Source organism: Gekko japonicus, unplaced genomic scaffold (genome assembly GCF_001447785.1).
Source record: "Gekko japonicus isolate JY-2015 unplaced genomic scaffold, Gekko_japonicus_V1.1 scaffold695, whole genome shotgun sequence".
NCBI lineage: Eukaryota > Metazoa > Chordata > Lepidosauria > Squamata > Gekkonidae > Gekko > Gekko japonicus.
Window position 1 is genome coordinate 54,636 of NW_015159731.1, and position 16,332 is coordinate 70,967.

Here is a 16,332-nt window from a genome sequence, read left to right on the forward strand (position 1 = left end):
GCAAATGATGAAATATAGGAGGAGCAATTATTTCTATCAATAGCAATGTACAAAGCCAGCGTCTTTGGTTTCACAGAGTTTTCCATCCTACATTTTCATATCCTATTTTACATGGGCACATGCAAGCAGGATAGTATTGTTTATTCATGCCATAATCCATGTTTTCAGCATTAATTATGCATTATCTAGTCAAGTGGTACCCATACCATGGCTTTCGGGCAGCCACATCTGCAATTGTCATTGACCAAAAGAGCATATACATCTCTCCTGTGCTGGACACCGGGCAAGGGCTTTACCCACCTTCCAAAAGTGCCACACTTAGGAATGGTGATCAGAGGAGCCACACATGGCTCCCAAGACACTGTATCACTGATCTAGTCTCTTTGAAAGGCTACAAAGAGCAACAGTGAAAAAGACACACTTCCACAACCACCCTGCTTCAGGGAGTCCAGGGAAGTATATGTAAAACTGATGAATTCTTTGCTAATTTCACTTCTATAGTGGCCCCACTGCTCCTGACCTGCTGCAGAGGGAAAGCTTGTAGGTTTCACTGATGCTTTTTGAAAACTTTGCACACAATTCTTCCCACATACGTAAGACATTGGTTACCACACCCCGTTCACATGGCGAATCTGCCGCAGGAGAGCCATGGATGCCGGGCGAATTATCCGTGCGTGATCACACCGCCACATCTGGCAAGTGTAGTGCACCCGTGGCTTCCCGCTGAAAACCCAGAGTTAAAAAATACCTGCCAAGAAGTACTAGCAACCCGCTTGCCACAGGCTGCTGACGGAATTGGGTGGTGTGATCGCACCAGCGCGCAGCTATCCCCTCCAGCCATTGTCTTTGCTGCGGCCTCTGACCGACAAAACCCCGCTGCACTGTCGTCATGTCTGATCGCATAATCATGGATCAAACTGCGATGGCGCAAACAGCCATGCCTCCCCCCCGCATTATCCAGCCCATATGATCGGGACCCACATCATGTTTTTCACTAACACCCAGGGCTATTTTGGGGCAGGAACGCACAGGAACGGAGTTCCGGCTGGCTTCAGAGTTGGCCACCCCCACTACAGCCAAAACCTCTGAGTGTGCGTGACTAGAGAAGGAAGGCCTGGAGAGTGACCCCCCTGGTGACTCTGAGGTGGGTGGGCCGGGGGGGGGGTGGAAGGGTTGGGAAGGCATTTAAACGCTTCCCTGGCCTGTCCAAGGGTTGGCTTGCCCTGGCTCCCTGCAGCCACGGGGCGCCCGGGCAAGCCAAGGGAAGGTATGGGGGTTTGGTCTAATATGTTAATGAGCTGCAGTCAGGGGTGTGGCCTAATATGCTAATGATTTTCTGCTGTTGGGTGTGGCCTATTATGCTAATGAGTTCATGCTGGGCTTTTTCTACAAAAAAAGCCCTGCTAACACCTATGTGAAATAGTTGCTGCATCCAGATAATGGAAGTCCAATAATATAGGAACAGATGTAATGGAAAGTCCAGGTCCCTAATTGTGGAGAGACACTACGTGCTAGAAATTTTTAAACTGGTAGTTTATATCTCTGTCTCCCATGGCCTGTTTTCTTGGAGGCTGTGCAGACATTCAGTGAGCTTTTTTCCCAGGAGGAAAGTTTTAACCTATGAGGAAAATACCATATTTGGATTACCCAATCAATAACCCGTAACTGAAATAAGTTAGGTACATATTCTCAATGAATATTTCTGATGAATAGATGAGCTGCAGGTAACTGGACACTGTGAGGGCAAGTTGTTTCAGAAGTAATTTTATTATCTTGTTTGAGCTAGGGTGCTCTAGAATTTGTAAGTGTACTCTAAACAACAGCACTAAATACTGGTTTGCAATCCAGGCCTCATCCTTCAGAATGACTGTCTCTTCTGCTATACATACCAATGCACGTTCTGCTGAATGCATCATACTGATATCCCATCTTGCATTCACAGCGGTAAGTTCCAGGTAGATTATGACAAACCTGTCCCTCTCCACAGCGGTGCACACCCGTCTCACATTCATCAACGTCTAAAGAAGCAAAAGGCAGCAATTACTCTAAGCCTGCTGAGTCAAGCTGTTGGTCATTCTCTGCGTATTGCCATTTGGGGGCAGCTGCACTGCACGAAGGAGCTTGCATTGCAAGAGGGAAAAATGAAACAGAAGCACTGTTAATGTTTTCCTGGCATTGCATGAAAAGTCATTAGCTTCCACTAGTCCCTTTCCCAAAGACACATCCATGCAGTTCTGCAGTTCTGATGGTCAGAGTTTCGAAATAACATGAAATATTCCATGCAAAGCTCTGGAGTGCATACTGTTGCTTTGCTCCAAACAGAAGACCCAGTCCTCAGTGTTGTCAAAACAGCATCATTTGATATTGACGTTTTGCTGTTTTGTTTGTTATGCTTGATTTAGAAAGCTGACCTTTTCTGGAAAAGGATAGGAGACTCAGTGATGCAAAATGACAAAACCAAGGTAAGTTTTCATCACAAATAGAGATGTCTTCTCTTGTTGAACTCTGTCCCCAGCCTATACAAAATAAGTAAGACATGACCGCTCCTCACGTTGTAATTTACTACACTCAAGTATGCCCACAATATTTACAAATTGTTACAACTGGTTGACACATCCACTACCCAAGGAATCTATATATAATATAATGAGAAAATAAGACTTGAGGCTTCCCTGCAAAACAGATGTGACTGCCAACAAATATATAGTGGCCCCTGCCACATGGGGGGAAATTGATGCGGCCAAAGTGCGGCTTTGTAAAGCCGCACCAAAAGAAACATGCGGCGGTGGAATCAGACAGATCCCATGAGCCACTGCGCAGTTGCTCCCCAGCACGATCAGATGCCGGGGAGAAAGCCACGGAAGGGAGTGCGAGGCACCTGGCTGCGCATGTGTGCGCATGCACAGTTCGGCTGGGAGCCTCGAATGCTCCTGAAGACAGGCGCGCCGGTGATCCCACGGCCACGCTTGCTGCACAGTTTCAGGTAAGTGCTCCTCTTTTGCTGGTTCCTTTTTCCAGTGCATTTTCGGCCCGAAGGGCCGGATCGGGGACGGGTGCGCGCCGCTTCCCAGATGTGGCGGTGTGCTCACGCCCGTTTTCTGCACCCCCGATCCGGCCCTCTTCCGGCCCAAAACCTCCCGTGTGACCGGGGCCAGTGCTGGACAATCTTATGCTGCTTTGTATATTAATTTTGATATTCCTCTAGAACACAAGACATACATTTTTCACAACATCAGGCATATTACCACCCGGGATTTTCAGTCTGCCAGACTGAGCTATCCCAGTTATTTTCTCTCTCAATATTTTCTATCTTCAACATTGTGTGTCAACCTGGATGTTAAACAGACATCTCCTCTGACCATATCTGTAGTTAAGTGATGCCTAAAAGGGACTTACTCCTAGGCAACTGGCTGGCTGTATCATCTCTAAGCCCAAGTCCAATTTGGACTGTAACCAAAATGCTTGCTTTTGGATTTTTTCAGACCTGCTTGACACATGCTGTCAATATTGACACCTGTAACTCCGAAATGGAGAGGGTTTGGTTTTCCTTGCTTAGATCAACAATAGAGAGCTCGCTACATGCTGTGAGAAGGAGCCTGGCTTTGCTCTCCGATGAACAGTAACTGTGTCAACTGTGAACTGGTGAACAATCTTGCTGTGACTGGACAACCTGACTTTTATCTGTAGGAAATGCAGAGTTTTAATTCTTAGGATGCTATTTTTGTATGTATTTTCCAATGTGCCTAACTTCATATTGTATGATTGCCCCATCAGGTTTGCCTTCTGTGACAGCAGCAGCCACCCTGTGATTCCACTATGTACCCACTCATTGGTGGCTTCAGATGAGAGGGAAGGAAGTTATTTCACCTTTGACCACCTTCTTCTCTCCAGGCTCTCACATGAACACATGAAGCTGCCTTTTACTGAATCAGATCAAAGGGCCATCAGGGTCAGAATGGTCTATTCAGGCTGCCAGTAGCTCTCCAGAGATTTTTTTTCCACATCACCTACTACCTAGTCCTTTTAACTGGAAATACCAGGTATTTATTGTGGGAACTTCTGCCTACAAATCAGATGCAAGAGCCATGACCCCCACTGAGCTATGACCCGTCTCCTCTTATGGGCTTTAAGTGAGTTCCAGAGATGCCCTTTCCAGTCTTGCCAAGCTAGGCATTAAATACCCAATTAACTCACCCCCATAAGACCTTTAGTTCTCCCACTGGTCACATTTCCATTGCAGTGCCTCCCAAGCCTTCACTCACAGCAGCAGCTCAGTCACTGCTTATTCCTAACACAGCCACTGTTCTCTCGCCTGTTACTGCCACCACTCAAGAAATGTCCTCCTGCCACACCAATGCCATCCTGTCCGTTGATCTCTCACTGAAATTGGCTACTGGTGTTTACACAGGGTTGCCCCAAGATATACTACATCTCCTTAAATAAACTTTTATTTATTTCAAACTACTTTTTTGGCCTGGGTTACTCAAAACTTATTTTCTGACAGTGCGCCTTCTTTGCTTGGTTCTATGCTACTTAGATATAACATTCTTTAGGATAGTAAACAATGAGATTGGAAAGTCCCCTGCATAAATAAATGTGTATGGATTTTTTCTGTTTCAGTATTTCCCAAGCATTTGGGCCACAAGAGATAAAATGTATCAGAATGGTAGCAGCTGCGCTGGTTTTTGATTTCAATAAAAATGGTTAGTTTATTCAACAGGTTATAAGGCATCCAGAAGTAAAAGCTTGAAGTAAGGTGTGTTGGCTCAACCAGCTTTTTCCCTAGGATCAAGACAGAGGGAATGGATGAATGGAAAGAATAGGCAGAATGGATGAACCCCCACTCTGCCATGGCAGCTTCTTGGGTGACCTTGGGCCAGTCATACACTCTCAGCCTAACCTATCTCTCACGGGGCTTTTATGAGGATAAAATGGAGGCGAGAAGAACAATGGAAGCTGCTTTGGGTCCCTCATTGGGGAGAAAGGTGAGGTATTAATGAAATAATAGAAGAAATAAATAAATAACATTTTCCAAATGAGTTCCAAATGAACTTTCTGATCTAGTTCTTGGACGTCTGTTATTCTGCCTACCTGTCAAATTGTACCAGTCTCGCAGAGAATCACGATGATATCAGATACATCTAATCTAATTTCAGCATGGAAAGATGACTGGAAAATTCTAAAAACAAATGGTAGAAATCTGTAGTGTAGAAGCTTCAATTGCTTAGCAATATTTCCTGAGCTATCTATTTTATAAGCAGCCTTTTAATAAACATGGCAATATATAAATCCATATCATAAAGGAGGAGGTTTTTTATTAATAGGATGTCTTTTTACTGCTTTCCTTGCAACTGGGGAAGCATAAAAAGTTAATTTTGATACTGATTTAAATCTGCAAATGAGCAACTTTAGTTGCCATTAGTTCATTTGTTCAGCCTCTTGATTAGTTTCTGTGAAATTGTGTGTTCCGGTGCATTCAGCCTTTAATTAGGTCCAGAAAATTATTCAGTCAGAAGGGCACCATATCTTATGAAAACTGCAGTATTTTTCAATTAAATATAGAAGGAAGGTGCTGCTAACCAACCTAGTGAATTAAAGAGAATGAATGTTATTGGGAAGATGAATTCTCTAAACAAAGGAAAGTGACCACCCATACACAGTTCTGCAGCCGAGACTTGTCCCAGTGATATATTTCTATTACCATGGATTAATCTAATATGAAACCCAATTATCCATCGTTACGCCTTTTATTAGGGATAAAAAAAATAAGAATCTTCTGTGTTTGTTCTTCATATTCCTACCTTATCTAAAGAAACTGTACTAAACATCAAGACTCTGAGTAGGGGGCAGCTTGGACAGCACTTTGTAAATATGGATCTGAGGAATGACCTTTCATCAACTGCACAACATTCTTTGAACTGACCTCTTTACCTTCACTGTTAAACGACAGGTGCTGGTAAAGGCATGCCTCCCTCATCACTGCTCCATGATTTATATATTTATTATTTGCTTCATTGTTATCCTGTCTTTCTCCCCGGGGTGGGGACGGGACCCAAAGCAGCTTACCTTATTCTCCTCTCCTCCATTTTATCATCACAAGAGGTAGGCTAGGGTAAACACAAGTGACTGGCCCAAGGTCACTCAGTGAGCTTCCGTGGGGATCCAATCCTGGGCCTCCAGATTCTAATCTCACATTCTAACCAGGACACCACATCAGCACTCTGTTCCCTACTGGCCCTCTGCCACTCATCACCAGGCACCATAAATACTATATCATTCATATTCAAAAATGTAAGTCAAAATCCATCTTAACTTCAACAATCTTTCATCCACCCCCACCCCCACCCCCAGGTCTAAACTGGCCAAAACCGATGAGAAATAAAGGTGTTTTTCCCCACCTTGAAATGTGTGGCAGAAAAGCATATACATGGATAGCTTGCCCTTTTGCTGTGTTTCAGCTCTTCTAAAGTGGAATGTCCATCTCCCCTTGGGAAATATACACAAGATATTTGGATGTCCATGAACCTTCCAGTAACGGATATGCACTAGCCCATGTGCACTGAAAATATATTACTCACACATCTGTTTCTCTGCCACTATTCCAAATTCTGAAAATACGCTGAAGTTACCCCTTGGGTGCTGAGTTTTTTCTACGAAACGACCCCTGATTGGACCCATTTTACAGCTATGCCACAGCTATTGATGCATTGGTAGTTATTTTCTGTTGGCTCAGATTAGTGGTTCCTGTTGGTAAAAACTGGAATGAGAGTGCTTTCTTCACAAACAAGACTAACATCCTCATTCCACAATACTTAATGTGAGCTCCCACCACATGATAATAATAACAAGCAGCATTGTTCAAAAAAGAACTTAAGAGACAAAACCTCATGGATTTGGCAGTGTTACTCAAATCTGTACATGTTGAAATCCATCTTCAGATATAGCAAAACATGTGGGTGGACATCCTTTCTGTGGCAACTAAGATATTCCATCACAAACTAAAACAGAATGTAGACGCTGTCAATGTTTTATGGAATGTTTGCAATAAACCCTTCCATGTATCTGTGGAAAGTTTGAATACAGAATAGAAGAATTCCAAAAACTGTTGGATGTAATGATGAGAATGCAAGGTTGCATTACAATCAGCCAAACATTCCAAAAACTGTTGGATGTAATGATGAGGTTGCATTAAAATCAGCCAAATATTCAACCCAGTCCTTGAGCTGAGCCTTACCAACACATCTGGTTCCATCTTCACTTGAATGATATCCTCTGCTGCAAATTAACAGATTCCTCTGACATGTATATGACCCCACAGTATTGATGCAGTTGAATCCAGGCTTACATGGCTCAGAAAGTGATGTACATTCATTAATGTCTGTAGAAGAGAATGTATATTAATGTAGCAGTATCAGCTATTAAATTAATCAGACAGCCATCTCCCCGCTGTCACTCCTTTCCTCTCCATTTGGTTCTGATTTATGATGCAATAAATTCCAGGCTGATGAGAATCTATTATGCCAACATTTAGAAATTTAACATTATGCAAATAGTTTGGGAAGGGAGGGAGCTGTGGATTTTAAGAGAAGAAAATAGTTGAACTTTTAAGAACATTAATTAAGAATACATGGCTCAAGTTATGCTCACCCACACAATTTCCCTCTGGATCTTGTAAAAACCCATCCATGCATCGTTGCTTTGATTCACAATAGAATGACCCTTTTGTATTTTGACATATGAAGTTTATCTTGCAGCTGTGAGTCCCTCTCTCACATTCATCAATGTCTTTTAAAGAAAAAAAGATATTCTTCATTAATATACCCATAGGTTTTCTAATTTTATTAATAAATATTGAGTCCTAAGTGATATTTTAACAGCAAATGTCTAATAATGCATGTTTAGCTTCTTAGAGCATTTGGGTTTCTTCATGGTTGGTTCAAAGCATTTGGGTGGAAGTTGGTTCTACAAGAAGATATAAAAAATATTACAATAGTATCAAGCACAATCACAAATTGTAAGGAACCTGAAATTAGTAATCTTAACTAAGGCATTTCTGTGAAAAGATATCCAGAAACACAACAAAGTGAACTGAGTTAATACTTTTAAGTAGTGTCTTCCTAAAATCCAAACTTTTATGATAAAGATTAACAGCACAATCCTGAGGGCTGCTCTGGCAGTGGCAGCCACCTGGCAATGCAAAAGCAGTGCCACTGGTCTGTTCCCTATAGATATTCTATAGCTATTCTGCCAGGGGAAATAACATGTGCCCCTCCACATGGCATAGATGGCATACCAAGCATGCCAGAGTCCATAGCAACCCTACCGGACAGGGAGGAAAAGTCCAACAACAACACAGGCCCAACAGAGGCACATGACCCAAGCAGCCCCCCCACACACAACCGTATAGTGGACAGGACATCTACCCTGTCCTCAGCAAGAACCCACTGGCAGCAAAATGCTGCCCACAGGGAAAAAAGGCAGAACCCACAGCCCCTACACCCAAGAACAGCATCCTAACCACTTGGCCAAGATAATAGGTTCAAAGGTAGCATGTCATCAGACACTCCTCTACAGCCCTGACTTCACCCACCAGCCACAGAGACCATTGCACAGGTAATAGTGGAAAGGCACTGGGGTAGCATGGCCAGGGATCTGGTTCAATCACTACATGGGGAGAGGTGAGAGGCAGGCAAAAGCCTTGAAGCTGACATTTTGCCCCCGCAAAACACAAAAGGGGGATCCTGCAAGACAATGGATCATGCTTGCTTGGCCAGCCGATCCACAAGAGTACAGGGGGCAGCTGCTAGGCATCCCACAGCACAGTTGTGCCCAGTCTTCCACCTGGGGGAGTGGCACCCTGTCAAAGGAGTGTGCAAACAGCTCAGTATGAGGCTGCTAGAATTCCCCTTTCCCATCATTGGTAGCTCTCCAGGGAACACTCTTGACATGGGGCATGGTGCCAGGTGGGCTTGGCTTTGGTCACTCCCATATGCACACACCACGAGACTCAGGTATGGGAGCCAGTATCGTTGAGATGGCAGCTGGTCTTGTGTGAGGGAGAAGAGGGGGAAAGGTGCAGACTCCCAGCAGCTGGATTCCCACCCCTGATCACCTGTTACCCATTAGGTTAAGCCTCTGAAATGGGGTACATCTTAGGATTCTGAAATGATAAATGGAAGCCACACGGAATGGACTTTGTTCTCCACCTTGGGTGGTAGTGCTAAGTGCCCTCTCTATGCCTCTCCCACCAGTGAAGTGCAACTCTTTGTGCTCTGTGTGCACAGGACAGATGTCTCAAGACAGAGTATCGTGCTGCATGCCCCACCTATGGAACCATGGAGTGCCTGGCTGGGGGTTATGTAGTGCTGGGGGACTGTAATTAGGGGTGGGGGAACTTTCGCTGCTGGTGGGGAGGGAGGATTGGTTATAGCTTTAGTCAGCCAGGATCTTGGGGTGGGACTGCACCTGTGGGGAGGGGAATTGGCCTATCCCCTTGTATGGGCACCTGTGGGCTACACAGCAGTTTTGATGGCTTAAATTTACATTGGTTTGGGAGGGTTAGGGGAACCATCTAACTCCTGTCAGAATCCTGGGTCTATCCTTTCCCTGTCAGCATATTAGCTTGCACTGGCATTGCTCTGGGGCACAGTGCCACTGGGCCAATCTATTGGCACATCTCAGAGATATACCAGCATACCTCAGAGATATTGCATCTCTGTGCAATTTTAACACACACCCCCCCCGGATTGTGCTGTAACAGGTGTATTATGCCATAAACATGCCCATTTCATCAGATGTACTGATGAAGGCAAAGGATTCTGGTCAACAAATGTTCATCTATAATCTGCCACTTAATCATAAAGGTACCACAAGGTTCTACTCAATTTTGCTATAACAGACTATGTGTAAAATCTTTGCAGTCCACTGGCTCAGATTGAAAAAACTTTCATACAATTGCCTCTTTTTTAAAGTAAGGCCCTAAACCCAAAAACATTCATAACCAGGAAATGCTAAAAAATATTTAAATTAGCATACTATAAATCTGAATTTCAAAATTATTTTCCTTCAACAATTCCTCACCATGACCAGGCAGAAACTAAGTCATACACCAAGAATAATAAAAATAGGTTTTGTAATCACTACTCTTTATCTTAAAAGGCATTAAATATAAATGCACTTATGGAAGAAAAATACATATCTCAGCTCAAAATGCTCTGTGTGCACAGGACAGATGTCTCAAGACAGAGTATCGTGCTGCATGCCCCACCTATGGAACTATGGAGTGCCTAGCTGGGGGTTATATAGTGCTGGGGGGGACTGTAATTAGGGGTGGGGGAACTTTCGCTGCTGGTGGGGAGGGAGGATTGGTTATAGCTTTAGTCAGCCAGGATCTTGGGGTGGGACTGCACCTGTGGGGAGGGGAATTGGCCTATCCCCTTGTATGGGCACCTGTGGGCTACACAGCAGTTTTGATGGCTTAAATTTACATTGGTTTGGGAGGGTTAGGGGAACCATCTAACTCCTGTCAGAATCCTGGGTCTATCCTTTCCCTGTCAGCATATTAGCTTGCACTGGCATTGCTCTGTGGCATTGCCTTGCCGACACATGGCTGGGGCACAGTGCCACTGGGCCAATCTATTGGCACATCTCAGAGATATACCAGCATATCTCAGAGATATTGCATCTCTGTGCAATTTTAACACACACCCCCCCCGGATTGTGCTGTAACAGGTGTATTATGCCATAAACATGCCCATTTCATCAGATGTACTGATGAAGGCAAAGGATTCTGGTCAACAAATGTTCATCTATAATCTGCCACTTAATCATAAAGGTACCACAAGGTTCTACTCAATTTTGCTATAACAGACTATGTGTAAAATCTTTGCAGTCCACTGGCTCAGATTGAAAAAACTTTCATACAATTGCCTCTTTTTTAAAGTAAGGCCCTAAACCCAAAAACATTCATAACCAGGAAATGCTAAAAAATATTTAAATTAGCATACTATAAATCTGAATTTCAAAATTATTTTCCTTCAACAATTCCTCATCATGACCAGGCAGAAACTAAGTCATACACCAAGAATAATAAAAATAGGTTTTGTAATCACTACTCTTTATCTTAAAAGGCATTAAATATAAATGCACTTATGGAAGAAAAATACATATCTCAGCTCAAAATGCTGATACTTTTGTCCATGCAGGAATACCCATAAAGTGTAATACAAATTGGCAGTATGAGTCTGGCCATTAAAAAGCAGTTCTCCACTTGTATATATGTAAAGTCTTGGCCTCACCAACACATTCTCCATCCTTAAGTTCATAGCCTGAATGGCAGCTGAGTTGTTGGAGGCATGTAAATGACCCAATTGTGTTAATGCAGTGTTCCCCTCTCTTACAGGTATGAGCATCTGTTACACATTCATTAATATCTGCAAAAGAAAATATATTCCAACGTTATCATGTACCAAGTCATTTCTCTTCTTGTCACTGTATGTTAAAAAAAATCTCAACAATCTAATAAAAATTTACCTAAAAAGAAAGATTTACATGGCGCTTTTACCAGAGTTTCCTGCCACTGTAGAGTAGCTTAAGACACTTTCATTTCATAGGTAGACACAGATTGTAGATATATTTCCATTTTTAATGCTGAATTGTGAAATGATCAAGGTTGAAAGATGGAAAGAATTAATTAGATACAGGAGTTAGGAAGGCTTTAACAGCAATCTTTGCATATCGTGCACAGAATGAGCCTTTGCTAACAGGAGGATACGTAATTCTAATTTCATGTTAATTTAAGCATTTTGGAGTGATTCAATGTCCTGGGCTATGCCACAGCACAAAAGATGCCTCTGTTTTGGGAGTAAGAGCCACATGAGGAATCAGGCAGCACACTGTGCCACCTTTTGAATAGGCATTCTACTTAATAGGAGTTTGGACAAAGGAGACAAGACTCATTCTAACCATTGTTATCATCTGCTGCTGCTGCTGCTCTCCACCACCATTCTATATTTAAGGGTCACACATTTGAATGTAACGGTGTCAGGCTATATAGGGATTCATTTCAGAACCATGTATCCAAATATCTGTGCACATCTGTGGCATTCACAAAAAGTGGCTTACCTACTTCTTCCTCCTGCTGACACCCAATACCCTACCCATTTTGTTACTGGGAGTCAGTGGCCCCTCAGGAACAGCATGGGCATAAAAGAGCGGTTGCCAGTGCGATCGCGCTGCGCGGCTTCTTTGCCGTGCTGCAGGATACCCATCTGATTGGCATTTCCCCGAACCACGGGACCTCGACCGGGACATGTGCTCGGGCAGCCAGGCAGCCACGTGTTAGTTTCCTTCGGGGCATTTAGCCACGCCTCCCCCCACGATATCCGGCCCATGTGACCGGGGCCTGTATTGTTTTTCATGTTTGGGTTCTTACCACTGTAAGGAGCAGCAGTAGCAACTGCTGCAATCTAGTGGCAAACAAGAGACAATGGCCACCATTATCATGCCCAGCTGGTGAACTTCAGAAGGCATATGGCTGGCCATTGTTGGAAACCAGATCCAACAAGATTGATACAGCAGGAGTACAAGTCTTGTGTTCTTACATACTCAGTTTTCACTTGTAGCCTGATCAGTTTTAAATAGTATCAAGTAGGAACTTATAGTGATCTAAAGTTATGTTACAGACAGCAAGAACTGCTAGTAGAATTGCATCAGCAGTCGCTATGAACATTAAGGGAAGCCCCCCCTCCCCGACAAATCACCAAGGAGTAGTGTTTTCCTCTTATTCAAGAATAATTGGATTTGAGTCCAGTAGCACCTTAAAGACCAAAAAGAGTTTCAATGTATAAGCTTTTGAGAGTCAAAGTTTCCTTCATCGGACACAAATAGGAAACTTATTCCAGAAACATTAATTTTTCTGAAGCTTAGCTGAGTTCAATGGAATCACTACAGAATGCAAAAAAAATGCAGAGGACTAGCTGTGTTAATTTATTGCAGGGGGGGAAACCCAAACAAACATTGTTATTTTTGTGGTACCTTCAAGACTTGCTTATTGTGGCATAAACTTCTTTAGCCAAAGCCAATTTTTAAGAGTGGTGGTACATCTGCTCTTTTTTTAAAAAAAAACAACCATCACTGGACCCTGTGGTCCTAGCCAACTACTGCCCAGTCTCGAATTTACTGTGTCTGGGCAAGATAGTTGAGAAGGCAGTGGCTGAGCCGTTTCAGGCTTTCTTGGATGATGCATCCATCCTGGACTCATTCCAGTTTGGTTTCCGCCCTGATCATGGGATGGAAATGGTATTGGTTGCTCTCACGGATGACCTCCAGAGACAGCTGGATTGGGGTGGGTCAGGGCTGCTGTTGCTTCTGGACTTAATGGTAGCATTTAACATGGTCAATTATGACCTTATGACCCACTGTCTTGCTAGCATAGGGGTGCGGGGGACTGCCTTACAATGGTTTTCCTCCTTTCTCCATGGTTGGGGACAGAAGGTGGCACTTGGTGAGAGGGTCTCCTTGTGATATCCATTGGAATGTGGAGTGCCACAGGGGGCGATCCTCTCGCCAATGAATTTTAACATCTACGTGCACCCCCTCTCCCAGTTTAGTCTAGGGGTTTGGGCTGGATTGCCACCAGTATGCTGATGACACCCAGATCTTTCTGCTGTTGGATGGCCACCTGGACTCTGCCCCAGAGAGCTTGGACAGGGTTTTGGAGGCTGTGGCTGGGTGGTCACAGCAGAGTCAGCTGAAGCTAAATCCAAAAAGACGGAGGTCCTGTACCTGAGCTGGGGAGGAGGCAGATTATGGAATCAGGCTTCCTGCCCTGGATGGGGCACCGTTAGTGCCGGCCCAGAAGGTGAGGAGCCTAGGGGTTACTCTGGATGCCTCACTCTCTATGCAGGCCCAGGTCACCACAGTTGCCAGGTCAGCCTTTGATCATCTTTGGCAGATCAGGCAAATGGTTCTCTGTCGTCGTCCCCCCCCAGAACTTGGCTATAGTGACCCATGCAATGTTCACCAATTACGATAACTTGCTTTACATGGGTTTACCTCCGAAGCTGATCCAGAAACTCCACCTAACGCAAAATGTGGTGGTGCACCTGCTGACTGTGACATCTGTGTGGGCGTGCATTCAATCAGTGTTTATGCTGGTTATATAACTCACATCTTTTTGCGGTTTACTCTCCCTGGTTTTTGTATGTTGTGTTATGTAATGTATGGATTGTAACACATGAAAGAACGTTGTGTTGTGTTGTGTTACGTATTGTATGGATTGTAACGTATAAAAGAACAAAAATAATTTTTTTAAAAAATCAGTGCTACGCCAATTACACTGGCTACCAATTGAGTACTGGACCCGTTTCAAGGTGTTGGTATTAATCTTTAAAGCCCTATGTGGCCTGGGACCAACATATCTAAGGGACCACCTCTCCCCATATGTACCCTGAAGAGCCTTGCACTCAGCGGACCATCATCTACTGGTTGTCCCTGGTCCAAATGATATGTGCTTAGCCTCGACCAGGGCCAAGACTTTTTTTCTGCCCTGTCCCCGGCCTAGTGGAGAGCCAGTGTGGTGTAGTGGTTAAGTGTGCAGACCAGGGGTCATTTGGGGGGGGCGGGGGGACGCCATCCCCCGAGTGAGGTGCGGGAGGGCGGGGCCTGGAGCTCCCTGCTGGTGCCCGCTGGAGGTCGCCGCCGGCTGTGGGGAGGACACACTTCCGGTGATGTCAGGGGGTGTGGCATATGCTAATGAGTTATGCTAATGAGTCCCCCTAGCTCTTTTTCTACGAAATGACCCCTGGTGCAGACTCTAATCTGGGAGTACCGAGTTTGATTCCCCACTCCTCCACTTGCAGCCGCTGGGTGACTTTATGGTTTCCCCTCGAATGGTCGTGGCCCCGCCCCCAGCGTGCCCGGCGTCATAACGTCACTTCCTGGTGACATGCGTGCAGCACACCTGCGCTTCGCGCGCGCGCACGCTCCGGGATCCACCCGGGAGTCCCCCGCTGTGGAGGTAAGTTATACTTGGCAACCCTAGCGGGACATAAATCTAAATAAATAAATAAAATCAAAAGCATGGCAGTCACTTAATGGATAGGGGTGTGTGTGAGTATGTAAACTGAAGAATTACAAAACCTTAAAAAAAACACGTTGTAGCAGAGGTTGCCTATAGGATACCAGATGGTGAGCTGTTTTCAGACCTGCCTCCCATCTGCATCACGTGTAAATTCCACATTCTGCAGAACAGTTTTGAGTGACAAAACAATGCTACAGCAGCTGATGACAGCGGCTTTTGGGGATCAGTTGCACAAACCCACACTGAGACATTAGCATGACATCTGGGGACAATTATATGAATAAGATCTTTACTGTTCTTTGGCTTATGACCTAGTTGTTTCCAGCTACTTAGGATTGTTGAACCTTATGAATTTAGTGCCTTTTTTACTGTTTTAATTATTGATTTGTTATACTTGTTTTGATGGTTTTGTAACTTTACTGTTGTGAACCACCCTGAGCTCACTTGCAGGGAGGGCGGGACATAGGGCTGCCAAGTGGGGGCGGGTGGCGGGTAAACCCCCGCTTTGGAAACCCGATTTCCGCCACTGCTGAATCGGGCCCCAGGGGGAACCCCACCCCAGCGTGTGCGTCACCAGGAAGTGACGTTATGATGCTGGGCATGCTGGGGGCGGGGCCACAACCATCCGAGGGGAAACTCTATGGTCACCCAGTTGGCTGCTGGTGGAGGAGTGGGGAATCAAACCCTGTTCTCCATATTAGAGTCTGCACTCCTAACCACTGTAACAAACATGGCTCTCATTTATTTTTATTAATTTATTATCAAATTTATACCCCGCCCTCCCCACAAAGCGGGCTCATGACAGTTTCCATATACAATGGGTTCTTTTCTTTTCTTTTTTTTTAGCCCCCGGAGGGGATTTTTTTTATTGATTTTTTTTAACACTACAAAAAACTACAACAGAAAAGGGGGAGGGGAAAACTACATATAAGGGAGAAAGTAAAGAACCCACTACTGACTAAAAAATTCTTTTCTTTTCTTTTTTGCCCCCGGAGGGGATTTTTTTTATTGATTTTTTTTAACACTACAAAAAACTACAACAGAAAAGGGGGAGGGGAAAACTACATATAAGGGAGAAAGTAAAGAAGCCAACATCTTTGTACTTCTTATGAACTGTGTCAATCTTTTAGAACTTCTAACCCTCCCCATTTACATTTAATTGCCCAATAACAGTGCCCCCCATCATCCCCTGGAACCAAATTTCTCAAAGGCACAATTCAGAGTCCTTCAGCCTTTACTTCTTCTTCTCT

General features: G+C 44.3%; 1 protein-coding gene across 1 annotated transcript in view; it reads right to left on the minus strand.

The window, feature by feature from the left end:
* Nucleotides 1–16,332, minus strand: part of FBLN2 (fibulin 2) — a 225,170-nt gene that overhangs the window by 10,668 nt on the left and 198,170 nt on the right. The window contains exons 9-12 of the mRNA XM_015428721.1: nucleotides 11,298–11,432; nucleotides 7,648–7,785; nucleotides 7,235–7,378; nucleotides 1,890–2,018 (exon numbers count right to left, since the gene is read on the minus strand). Of these exons, the coding sequence (XP_015284207.1) occupies nucleotides 1,890–2,018; nucleotides 7,235–7,378; nucleotides 7,648–7,785; nucleotides 11,298–11,432 (546 nt within the window). The remainder of the gene's footprint in view (nucleotides 1–1,889; nucleotides 2,019–7,234; nucleotides 7,379–7,647; nucleotides 7,786–11,297; nucleotides 11,433–16,332) is intronic.